The 13,123-nt window shown below is 42.7% G+C and overlaps 1 protein-coding gene across 13 annotated transcripts in view; it reads right to left on the bottom strand.

Annotated features, from left to right (window-relative positions):
• The window catches only part of agrn (agrin), a 325,948-nt gene that overhangs the window by 51,447 nt on the left and 261,378 nt on the right, over positions 1 to 13,123 (bottom strand). For 12 of the 13 annotated variants that reach the window (XM_079557727.1, XM_079557735.1, XM_079557734.1 and 9 more), the window contains 5 exons: positions 12,550 to 12,693; positions 10,235 to 10,359; positions 10,047 to 10,152; positions 4,355 to 4,720; positions 516 to 641 (listed from right to left, as the gene is read on the bottom strand). In XM_079557727.1, coding sequence (XP_079413853.1) covers positions 516 to 641; positions 4,355 to 4,720; positions 10,047 to 10,152; positions 10,235 to 10,359; positions 12,550 to 12,693 — 867 coding nt within the window. The remainder of the gene's footprint in view (positions 1 to 515; positions 642 to 4,354; positions 4,721 to 10,046; positions 10,153 to 10,234; positions 10,360 to 12,549; positions 12,694 to 13,123) is intronic. The other variant, XM_079557739.1, reaches the window with a different exon arrangement.

Genomic DNA, 13,123 nt, shown 5'->3' with positions numbered 1-13,123 from the left:
CCTATGAACTCTAGGTGTATTTCTAGTTTCAGAGCAGCACCAAAAGAATTTTTCATGTAACTGAAGTTTTGAAATGCTTGAAATATTAGACCATGCGCTGGGGCAGTTACAGCGCAATTGATTTTATGCGAGTTTAATTTTCACCGGATCAATACAACCTTTTTCAGACAAAAAACCCAAGGACTTAGCTTTATACTTTAGGTTCAGACTTAATCATCTAAAATGTGGACAGCTTTAAGCAAGCAGCTTTTACAACACTGTTGTTGACAACTTGTTTTTATTGTGTTTCTAAGTGAAATAAAAATGATAAACTATGTCTGTGAGAATAATTAATGGACAATAATGTCAGTATTCATTTGTTTTTTGATTACCCAAAATACAGTATAAAAGAGAAGAAAAGAAAAACCAAAATGTAGTATGTAACTGTCCAACCATCAATCATGTATGCAAAGTCAATCTTTAAGGCAGCGTAAAGTCTTAAACAATAACATGAGGAGAGCAGAAGCGTGACTTACAGGGGCAGTTGGAGCCCTCTGGATTACTGGCAGCCGTGGTTCCATCGGGACAGCAGCCGAACTCGGAGTTATCGCAGGAGGATCTGTCTTCAGCGGTGGGGACAGTGGTGCTGGCCACTGTGGGACCTGAGGAGGACACAGAGAGCCTCAGAATTATTCATGAAGTATGCATGTATTCATATAGTCATCTCAGCTCATCTCATGGGCCTAGAACAGACTTCCATATGGAGACTTTTGAGCTGTGACCATAGGTGCCCTGATTCACAGGTCATCTAGTTTAACCTATTGCCTTTTCTAGTTTGTGTTGTCTCTTCCACTTTGCAGATCACATTTTTTATTAAAAGAAACTGTTGTACTTACTTAGGGTTGTTTTGCATGTAGTTCATATAGAGATATCAGAATATATTAAAAGCAAATGCAATAACAACAGTAGTAGTGGAAATCGTAATAGACCTAATAGTTGTTTTTGCAGTACAAAAGAAGACAGAAGACAATACATTTTGCTGTAAAATGACTTTTCATTCTAAAGTAAACTCTGTCTTATTCAGGCCTATTCAAAGGTTTATTTCGATGGATTTGAATACAGATTTCAATCTTCAAGCTTTGGCATTTTTAGACTTGGCTTGTGTTTGGAGTAATTACATGGCATTTTCCTTTTACACCTGGAACCCATTCCGTCAGACACAGTCAGAGATAATAGCCAGTGTTACCTGCTATGTCACACACAAAGCACTTTAAATGATAAGGGGCGGCGATAAGAGCTTAGTGCCGCTGATTGGCCGACAGTTACCTTCAAGCCATCCGGAGAGTGCAGCAAACCTGGGCTCTTGTTTGCCCAGGTTCACTGTATATCTCTCTATCTCGGGATATAAAAGACATAAAAGTGGCTGGTCTTTCTGTGGGTGAAAAATGAGAGTCTGTATCAGCACAGTCCTCTCTAATGACGCCGCTGGTGGTCAGAGCGCCACACTTTATGGCCGCGGCGAGATTAGAAGTGATCGCGGAGGCAAACAGCTAGCGGCTAAACAAGTCGTAAAGACATCGGAGGCAAGGGACGTCCCGCTCAAGGACTCAAAGCGGTCACAGTCAGGGGAAGGAGGAGGAGGGGGAAGAGCGGATGGGAGAGAGGGAGGGTAGGTTTATAGGGCAACTGTATAGAGCGTGTGGTTTCCAGATTTACACACGAGGGGGCTGGAGAGGAAGGAGTCCGCTGGGAGCAATGAAGGCTGTCAAATAAACACGCACACACATACGGCTCACTCAGTTTACAATGTGGACAGATATACAGCGCACTCAGACTGTGATATGTGCACTGTGGATTGGACAAACTCATAGGACACAAGGGCGAGAGATAACCGGGCTTTGACACACAGCACTGCGAAGCCATTTGTGGATTAACATTTTTGAATGGTTAAATCCTAGTTAAATGAATGCAAAGGGTTAAGACAGTACTGTAAACATGGATGACATACAGGGGCCAAATATTTGACTAAATCCACCAGTTAAAAAAAGACAATTGAAGTTGGCATCCAGCAACCTGTGGCATGTGGAATAATTAATATGTTTGTTATTCTAAGTTTATGTAGATTTAAAGCCGAACTAAGTAACTCATGCCCCTAGAGGCCATAAGCGCCACTGCAGCTGTCGTAGCATGTTGCAGTTTATTTTACTCATTAATTGTCCGTGAGAGTATATGCGATATTGTACATTGTGCCACAACTCAGTGACACAATGGAGAAACTTTTTTTCTGTCAAACTTGGCTGTAAATACTGTTTAAGTGGCACTAGCCCGCAGCTAGCTTTGCCCGTTAGCCTGTTAGCTTCTTCCTCGTAATTCTATTAGTGTGTATTGTGCCTGCGACCTGGAGGCAGGGAAGTTGCAAGGGTGGTTTTCTAGGCAGAGACACCAGGGGGAGAAGAGAGACCATCCAATCATCCCATTAACACTTGTATTACCCCCAAGAGGGACTACGAAAAGGATTTATTAAAGTTACTTAATTCTTCTTTAACTGCTGTCTACATTGCAGTAAAGTAGAACTGATTATTATATATTATATATATATTATAAATATTTTATTTATATTTATTATCAAGATACGATTGTACAACAGTGGATTTAGATGCCGAAAAAATACAACCACCATTTTAGGCACAACCAAAGCGTAATTAATACAAAGCTCACTGGCAGGTGTGGACATCGGCTTCAAAATTAAGCCAATTAATTTTATCTGCCGACTCCTCAGCACCAGTTTATTTTTAGTTTGGAGTGTACCTCAAGAAGTAATGGTGGCAATGGCAGTATATCATATGGCTATTGTTTGGAAGTGGGTGCATCAATTCCTCAGTTTTCCCTTCATTCAAATGCACACACATTTCCGCTCGGTCACGGGACACAAGTCTGGCTGACAGACAGTGAACATGCTCCTCACGTCTGCGCCTCTGGTCAGCGCCTGACAGCAGCATAAATCTGCAGCAGGACAGCGCTCACACACATACACATACAAGGGGGACAGCGAACAACACGAATAGTGGAGGAACACATCAGGGCCACACTGTTACATCAATCCCATCCTGTTACTGGGAGCTGTCAGCCCGAGCCACATAGACACATGGAAAAACAGACAGGAATAAAAAAAAAAAAGGCTTGATTGAAAAGTCTCCGTCACTCTTTGTTTTGGTGTTGTTTGAGTCAGGAGGGCATGTCGAGAGAGATTTAAGTCACACCTCTCTCCCTCGTCCATGGAGCTGCAGCCTGTCAGATAGGCTCCAGAGAGCTGCAGATGCGGGCCAGTGGCTTCCATCTGGGCTGTGGTTGTGCAGTGTATTTTACACAGGCTGCCTCTGCTTGGACTGCTGTAGCGAGTGGCAGGGAAGAGCATGGCTGATGCGGATGACACCGAACCATGCAAATGTATTTTTACGTGTCACAAATGGAGTCATATGCTCAACATAAATGTGATCGCAGAGGTTGTTATGACCACATTTCGCATCTAACAAAATTCTTTCGAGCGAAATTCTGTTTTGCACAGTTTAATAACTAGTAGAAACTAATCTTAACAACCACTATTACAGTAATTACAGCCTCACTGGTTTAAAAAGAGGTAAGTAAGTAAAGGCATATGGCTTAAGAAGGACATGTGCTGATGGCGATTTGGGTTTGGCACGAGACAAAGCTGCCGTCCTGTTGAATTTTCAAGGTTATCATAATGTCTTGGAATCTAACAGCATCCCATGCCTATTGAGTAGATGACCTTTGCCATGCCCATCTGCCAGATGCCATATTAAGTAGGCAATTGCTATTTTAACACCATGAGGACTGCTCACTTGCTTAACAAAAATACAAATTTGCACACTTTTTGACCTGTCCATGACACATTGACCGGTACTGAAACACTTTTCCCAAATAATAACCAAGACTTAACAAACTCAGCAAACGGAATTCATCTGTGTTTTTTTTAGTGTGTTTTTCTAAGCCCCTGTGTCTTCAGGTCGTACTCAGGTACATCTGCAATGTCAGACTTAATCCATTTTAATTAGTGATGTTCTCCTTTATGTTTTAAAAATGCATACATGGTTTATACCCAGTTTAGACATAGTTTAATTTAACTTGATCTAGGCCTAGTCTTATTCGGCAGGTCAAATATTTTATGTGGTACTCGGAAGGTAAAAATTCAATCTGTTTTATACTGTTTGCAAAATCCCTCCGGTATCTGACATCCCTCTGCCTTGGGCCCCTTTGCGTCACAAAACCTAAGTGGCCTGCTTCATGAACCATGGATGTGTTAATGAGCACCTGTAAAAGAGAGCATTATGGGTAATGAAGTGAAAGACGGCTTTACCAGGCTCCTCTCCCCCACTGGCCTCTGTCGGGACCCCGCTGCCTGGCTCGCTCTCCTCCTCTTCCTCGGTCAGGTCATCTCCACTGGGCTCTCCACTGCCCGACCCGTCGAAGGTGGCTGCAGATGGGATCGGGCTGCTGCGGGATGGGGAGATGGGTGCTGGGCTGGTGGGCTCAGGTTGGGGGTGAGTGTGGGTGGAGGTGGATGATGTGGGCGGGCTCTCGGTTGTAGGATCCATGTCAGCAGTCCGGGGAGGCGGTATGCCGTAGACCAGGTTCGGAGAGATGGTGGCGAAGGTGGTGAGTGAGCTGAGGGTGGTGGCGGAAGGGTTGAGAGTGGGTCGCTCGCCGGGCTCGGAGATGGACTCTGGTGGAGGGAGAATGCAAGGAAGCAATGGATGAATGATTGAGACAAGGATGGAGATGTTGTAACTGCTGACTTTAAGCTCTAGCAAACACACAAAAGCCCATCCATGGGTTTTAGTAACATGACCTTTTACCCGTTACACTGCACAGTATTTTCATCTTGGATTTAAGGATGTCCCACTGTTGAATGTGGGGCATGTAATATCTTAACAGGACAAAATTACGGGGGCAATCTTGAGATTTTATTTTTATACAAAGGAAATAATATTTTATTTTGAATCGTTATGTTGCTATGGCAACAGTCCAAATTATTCATCACTTGAGTCCCATGGACACCAATTCATGAGATTATCTACTCCTATAACAGAATTACAACAGACTATTATTTCTGCTAACATTTTTGTTGTACTTGTGTGATATTTTAGATAAATGTGACTAGTAGTTCTTGCCTTCAAATTTACTGCACCATTACAGCTTTTCTAATCTTCAAACGCTCTGGCCTAACCATTAACAATGCCATTACAAAAGATAATGGGCAAACACAAAAGCAGTCCTGATTATTAACGGAACCTAATTGAAAAATCCTCATTTGTAAAATTAGGTTTTCAAATATGAACCACTCTTTTTTATCTTCATGTGAGCAACTATTTTAGAGTCACATTACCTACAGTATATATTTTTTTCTTGTTGAACATTCAGTAATAGTACTTCTGCTGTAATTGTGTGAACTACAACACCAAAAACAACATGCCACTTCTCTCCCTTTCTTTACTTTTTGAGCTGAACTGAAGGGAATGTTCAGGCCTATTGGGAACAAAGTGAGTTCTTGTACAGTATATGGTTTTAGGCTGGGCTGTAAAGTTCTTGAAGTTATCTCAGCAAAAGAATTACTTGGCAAACACATCTTCAGTTACATAGCGAGGGGAGAAATGTTTGTGAGAAATAATTTCATCAGCATGTTTTAATCTACTATTAAATTACCCAAAGCTGCATCTAAACACACGCAAGATGCAAGATGCAAGGCCTGCATGAGAACTATAGCTAGTGGGACTAGAATATTCCTTAAACATATGAAATATAAACTTGCCTCATTTATGTGGGAGTAAAGTAATGAATTGTGTCCAGTGTGAGATGATTATAAAGATACCATACTGTAGACTGCTGATGAGTTATATAGCTGTGACTTAGAGCCCTGCACTCAGTGTCGGTCGCTGCTGTGGGCTGTGCTCGAGTCTTTCTGTGTACACACATGCCCAGCGAACATGTTTGTGCGCTGCCAATACCCATGAATAATATATCCATATTCAAATGCTGCCCCTCCAGTCGTGAAGCTTTAATCACCAACAGCCAGTGCCTCCGGTGATGAATGATTGATAGAAACGGGGCAAAAAAGCCGCTTTAACTCTGGCTTCAAAGACAGCATGCAGCTCGCTTGTGGAGAGAGCATCCGTCAACGGCAGCACAAAAACACACACTCTACAACCAAGAGAGGCTCTACAGAGACTGTCATTACCAATGCAAAAAAGCACCGGTGCAAAAGGACAAACTGTCTGCGATAAAGGGACGATAAATAGGACAAATCTCCGGAGGGGCTGGATTGGGATCCGTACAGCGAGGCAAGCAGGCGTAGCTATACTGTCAGCTTACTTTGCAGTGCGTCCCACGAGAGTGCCTCAGTGTGTGGGAGAAAGATAAAAGCATATACTCTGTCTCTGCCTCATTAGGATTCACCTAACAGTATGTGCGGGACTTAATGACACTGTAATAATCATCATTATATCTGCAATTATTCACCAAAGTGTGAAATGTGATGCTTCCTGAGAGCCGGGATAGCAGCGATATGTGGGTGTCAGTTTAGAAAATATGACACACTCAATATAGGTGATTTTAAGGAGGGATGTGCAACCCATAAACATGGACCAAATATATTGAGTACAACATGTATAAATGTTGGATATTAGCCTGCTTAATGTAAGATATATGCATAATATGATCTCAAAGGTCACCGAGTTTAAGGTAAGCTCTAAACTTCTACTATAATGACTGCAAGGACAAACTCTGATCTGCAGAGCATTTTGTAAAGTCTTTAATGGCACTGTATTAATCCCCTATTATGACTGCAGTTATGCACCAAAGTGTGAAATGTGATGCCTCCTGAGAGCGCAGATAGTGTCAGATTTGTATAGAGGCTTTAGGATGAAGTGCAGAACGCGCTGATGCTATCACTGTGAATGGTATCTGCACAGGCTTTCCTCTTGGCTACACCTGTCAGTCAGGTGCAGGCTTAGCATCAGGAGGCCAGTGCCCTCAGACGTGTGTGTGTTTCTGTGCCAGTGAGCTGCATGACATGGAGAAGGTGAGAGAAGAAACTTAGACTGAGTGTGTTTGGCCGTGCTTCCTCTAATCAGGTTTAACACTCCATTTGCCTTTTTGCTCTGTTTCTTCTCACTGGATGGACAGTATATCAGTGGGTGGACAAAAAATGAGCAAACATTGTCATTTTCTCTGGGCTCTGTCTTATGGATTTGCAATGAAAGGTGCTCATTAGAATTGTTGCTGGTGACAGGCTTGTTGCAACCACTGTATTAAAATACAAAAAATCAGGACAACTTTTTAGTCAATTCTTCAAGTAATTTGCTGTGAATCTGTATTTAAAAAGACACTAAACAGTATATATTTTTAATGTTGGGATTTTTCTAGCCATAAAATGAGAAAAATACCTTAAATATCTATTAATACATTGTTTTCATGGGCACAAGATGAGCATATTTATTGAGGAATTATTATTGATTAAAATTAGAAATATATATATAAAAAAAAAGTTAACTATCCTTGGGCGCTCCTGCACACATGTGCACGGCAGGGGCTAGAGCAATCCAACTGTGCTGCCGACAGTGGTGCAGAGTGAGCCCATGGTGCTGTCCGCGGCTGTCAAGTGGCCAGTACAATAAACAATCCTTGTATTCTGACTTTAAGCTCGCCATGACACTGGTGTTTGGTGCATTGTGCGATCTTTTGTGTGTGTCTAGTGGATCATTCTTTGTGACAGTCAAATGTGAAACTAGACTGATCATTTTATTCTGGAAGGCAGGTTCTTGCTATCTACTGGTACTGCATTCACACAATGCAAACAGCAAATTAGAACGACGAGGGCTTGTGCACGAGACACAGAAGCATGGAGCCCTGACTAACACACAGTTTGAGGTTTGGTGGTGCCATATGCTGCCCTTCAATGCCAATTTGCCACAAACCTACAGGTGATAACACCATATGGGAGAGGCATGTCAGAGCCAACTCTGTGGCCATTTCCATGAGAATAGAGAGAGAGCAACTAAAGCCAGAGCACACGTGTCTTGTTCTGCCCAATAACAGAAAACCATACAGCAGCTGTCACACTGAGAAATACAGCAGCAGTGCAATAAATCAATACTGTTGCAAAATAATGGTAAAAATCAATGGTGGCTCATTAGGCTCCATTGTGAAATGCGGCTGAGCTTTAGCAAGAGCACTAGTATGTGCATTAGCATGCCTGACTGCCGTCTAGGCGTGAGAGCTGTGCACCTCGGTGGTGAGAGGGAGGCAGAGTGGCTGAGGGCAGGGTTGTGCTTGGTGAGGGGTCTAGGCAAAGCAAATGCTAATTCGCACCCAGCCACACGTGAAATGAGCTGCAGATCTAACCCTGTGCTGATAGAGCAGCAAGGCAGCTACCCGCCGCGCCACCGCATCCGGAGAGAGAAATTAAAAGATCGGTTGGTCGGTGGGGTGGCCCTGTGCATGCACATGTCAGCCCCTCCCTAGGGCTTTGACACTGAAGAACTGCTCAGCATCTTGCCGCCCTGTGTGAGCACAAACAGTAGGTGAGGCTTATGACTAAGCCTCTTCTCTATTGCCAGGCAACGTAGGAATGCATCTGGAATTGGGCTCTCATTGCGGGGAACCCACAGCTCTGAAATTGTAATTACCAGATGTTCACAGACTTATCAAAGCCTCACCAATCTCTTTGCATATCTGTCCCTCCAAATGTGTGAGTATAAAACAGTCTCGAGCCTGCTCTGAGAGGTGGCCTAGTTTAGCATTAACAGGCATGAAGGTTCCCACTGTTTTCAGGAGATTACTTTTCTAGCACTGAGGAGATTATCAGTGTTGATACATTTGCTAAAACAACCACCCTTAGGAAGACCAAAATAAATAATTTCACATTGCATCAAATGCCACTGCTAATGGTGAAATTACTCTGAGGGAAACACACATGCCATGGATTGTGTGGGCGGCACGGCGGCACAGTGGTTAGTGCTTGTGCTTCGAGGGACTGTTGGCGCAGATGTGTGCAGTCCACCTCTGTCCATTTACCCCAGGGGAAACTGTAGCTACATACATTACCATCACCGTGTGTAGAGTGAAGAAAGAAGAAAAGAAATTCCCTACACTGTGTGAAGCACTTTGGGTGTCATGTGAAAGGCGCGACACAAACAAGCTTCTATTCCATTTTTGCTTCTTTCCCATGACTATAAAACTGATGAGATATTCCAGGTGTGTGCCCCCCCTGCTGCTCTGTAAAGCCTGCAGACTCATGTCCCAGTTTGTGCAAACATTTGGCCACTGATACATGCTCCACTGGAGTGTCCCTCTGCTGAGTGTCTGAGGCTGATAAGGTGATCTCACATGTTCAGACACCTGGCAGTGCGTGGCTGGGAGCCAGACTCTCACAGCTGGGCTCCTTTCCTCTAGTGCGTGCCCTGAGATTCTGTAGACCTCCAGTGGAGATGCAAGCTGGCAGCCGGCGAGACAACTTCACTGCACATGAAAGCCTTGGACCTGGCGTGTGTCCCGATGCCTATTACACCCATCCAGAGCGTGTCCATCAGCACACGGGCTGAGGGCAGAGCTACACATGCTCTCACTGTGCCATCGTACATAAGCAGAGCAGGGCTGGCAGCAGAAAGTGGCAAAGGGACTCACATGTCTCCCAGACAGGGCTTTGGAGACATGGCCAAAGCCCATCAGTGGGTCAGAATGGCAAATAAGAACGAGTCAGCTATGTTGAAACAGCAGACTACTAATTTAGATCAAATAGGAACAAGTAGACATGCAGTAGAAGTGCCTTCCACAATAACAAGTATGGCTCTTCCTACTGTAGATACAACAAAAGTCATTTCAAGGAAAGCTCTTGGAAACACTAACTCCACATTCCACATTGACAAAGACAGAGCGCCTGTCAGCAGCAGCCAGCAGGTGGGCATGAGCTCATTACATTTTGATGGGGCGTCTGACAGCAGCTGGCCCTGTAAGCTCCCTGTATGATGCATGGAGGCTCTGAGGGGCCTCACCTGTGCACTGGCCGAAGTGTTGCACAGTGATGTCCATGTCCTGCCTACAGGCGATGGTCCGCAGCTGGCACTGGTCAGCGTAGGTCACTCCGTCTGAACCACACACCTGCTCCATGGAGAGAGGGCGGGGACACACACATTAGCTCCTAAACATTTACAAGCAGTCTCACATCAACGAAGGGCCAAACCTTAGTCTTGTTTTTCTCCTCACAGTCTGGAGAGGGGCACTCACAGTGGGCTTGGCCGTTAACCTCAATGCAAGTGGCTCCGTAACTGCACGCTAATTCATCACAGGAAGTGGGAGCCTCAGGACCTGGGAGAGAAGCAGATCTGAGTGAGTTATTCCCAAAACTATATATAGTATAGTATAGTATAGTATAGTATAGTATAGTATAGTATAGTATAGTATAGTATAGTATAGTATAGTATAGTATAGTATAGTATAGTATAGTATAGTATAGTATAGTATAGTGTAGTATAGTGTAGTATAGTAGTATATAGTAGTTTTCTAAATGCTAAAAGCGGAAAAAATATCCAGTTAATGTTACTTGAAGTAACTTGTTTATGTTTTATGTCTACTAAATGTAGACGCGACTCTTTATGTTCTATTCCATCAATCAACACTTTATTTGTAGAGCGCTTTTCATACAAAATTGTAATACAAAGTGCTTTGCAGATTAATAACAATTCCCGCCCACCCAACCACCCAATTTGGTTTATCTCCAAATATTGAAACATTTCATAATTGCACATGAGGAGTTGCTTCAGTGACAAATGTTAAGGTAAAAGTGGGTTGGATTATCCTGGCTTTGTTCTCTGTCACTCTCTAGAGCACTGTTTGAAGATGTAAAGTCGCCTCAGCAGGGCAGCTCAGCATGCACCCACGATGCACCTGTGTCCCCTCCCAGCTTTGCACCTAGGGGCTCTTGGCATTGTTCCTGCTTTCATGTAAGACCACACGGTCTCTTGTCTTTGAGCTCTAACTGCGCTGGGACCACTTGCTTCATTAAGTGTTTGACTTCCAGTCGATATCAGCTGTTGCATCTTAATCAAGGAGCTGCAGGCCTCCACAGCAGGAGCTAACCTTTGCTTCAAATGGCATTTTAGCATGTGCAATCACTGGGGCTGTACTCACTAATAAGCTCTCTAATCAATAATCCTCATGGGAAGATATAAACATGCACATAAGGACAACGAGATTCCTCCACGTAAGAAATGATGATGAGGAAATCAGATATTAATAAAGATGCTTGATGCCCATGCCATTGGCTCAGTGCAGTATTTGGCTAATAAGCATTGATCAAATGCCTGCAGCTATCAAAGCAGACAGATGTGGGGCGCAGATACAGACTGGGCTGGCTGCATTATCTACACTGATTACTGACAGACTGCTGGAGTGCTTTATCAAATCAACGATCAATTATTTGCATTTACGCTGTATTGTTTATTCAGTAAATGAGTTACAGAAACTCCATTGCTATCTTGCTTTTCATTTGGACACAGAAAAACAATATTTGGAACATGTGCACCAGAGTAACATGGTGTGATATGATTTCTCACTGCATATTTTGTTCAAATTTAAAGGCACCCGGTGTAACTTTTTAGACTATATATGTTTCCATTAGAACAAAACATGACCAACTAACCACAAAAAAAATGCTATTTTATGCAGTGAGTAAACAAACAATGGATTTGGATGTGGATTTGGACGCTCCCAGTACAGTTCCAGTCAGGTCTTGGAGCGATGAGCTGCTCACAGCAAAGACACATGTTTCCTTGTTCATTTTGTAGGGATTTTAAAAATAAATGCTTGTATTGTGTTCTAGTTCTGTTTATTGCTTTCACTTTATATGTTACATTTTGAAATACGTCTTTAGAGAGCAATTATATTTAAAAGTGCAATCAAACAAAAATGAAATCAATGGGTCTTTTTAGCCGCTGCCTGGGGCCTGAGATCACCTTGTGAGAGTGGTGCAAAAGGTTTCTCAGTAAATCATGAAAAAGCCTTGGTACAATAAACTGCAGCAGGAATTTTAATGAAATTATTTATTAAACCAAGTTATTCTTATAAAACTAATGACGTGTGAGTCCCTATGTGATATCATTTAACCTTGGACTTTGTCTTCCTGAGGCTGCCTGTCTCCTCCTGAAGTTAAAAACATATTTTTACCCTACAGCATAGACTTCAAGCAGTACATGTAATTCTAAGGAAATGAGTATGGGTATAAAAAAAAAAACTCGGATTCTTGAAATACTGCATGTTTGAGATTACTTTTTAATTGTGACAAAATACCATATAATTCATGTACTTTCTCGTGAAATGAAAATAAATATGCTGTTGTGTAATTAGTGCTGATGTAGCTCAAGAGTGTTTGATGGATTCTTCCGGGAGACTTCATGAAGCCCATAAACTATTCCCTATCAAGTCAGCATATAATTATGATTAATGCGTTTGCACTTGGTCGGTGCATATGTTGTGCAGTATGTCTGTGTGGTGGCCTACCATGGTCACAGCCACTCATGCCCATCTTGCTCCCATCTGGACACACGTTACACTTCATGCCCTTTACTCCGGTCTTACAGGAGCACAGGCCGGACATCTGCTCACAGTCATCTCGCACCGAGCCCGCCGGGTCGCAATTACACGCTGCAATGTACAGACAAAACAAACATACAGTAAGTGAAGGACAGTTTTAGAGTTCAACAAATACTGTGAACTTTGACTTTTTACATATTACACTATTTAAAATCATCATCAAACATTTAATCTCTAATCATGATGATTTTTATTTGTGTAAGACGTGAATAGTGTTTAAAAAAAAGTTAGATAATCCAGTCCTTTTTATTTAGGAAAGATTTCAGTAGATTGTATTCAGCATATGCAACATCACATAATTGAAATGCTACTTTGCTCACTTAATTACTGTAGATAATTGAGAGAATGTCTATCACTGTGTCTCTGTATAGAGTAAAACTGATGAATATTGACAATGCACTTAGAGGGTGTTAAATGAGATGGGGGAATAGTGTAGGATTGCACTGGTCCAAACCTCAAAGTGAGAAGCTCTGGAGTGATG

Source organism: Gobius niger (genome assembly GCF_951799975.1).
Source record: "Gobius niger genome assembly, chromosome: 6".
Lineage (NCBI taxonomy): Eukaryota > Metazoa > Chordata > Actinopteri > Gobiiformes > Gobiidae > Gobius > Gobius niger.
The sequence above is the reverse complement of the archived record's forward strand: the minus strand, read 5'-3'. Positions and strand labels throughout refer to the sequence as shown.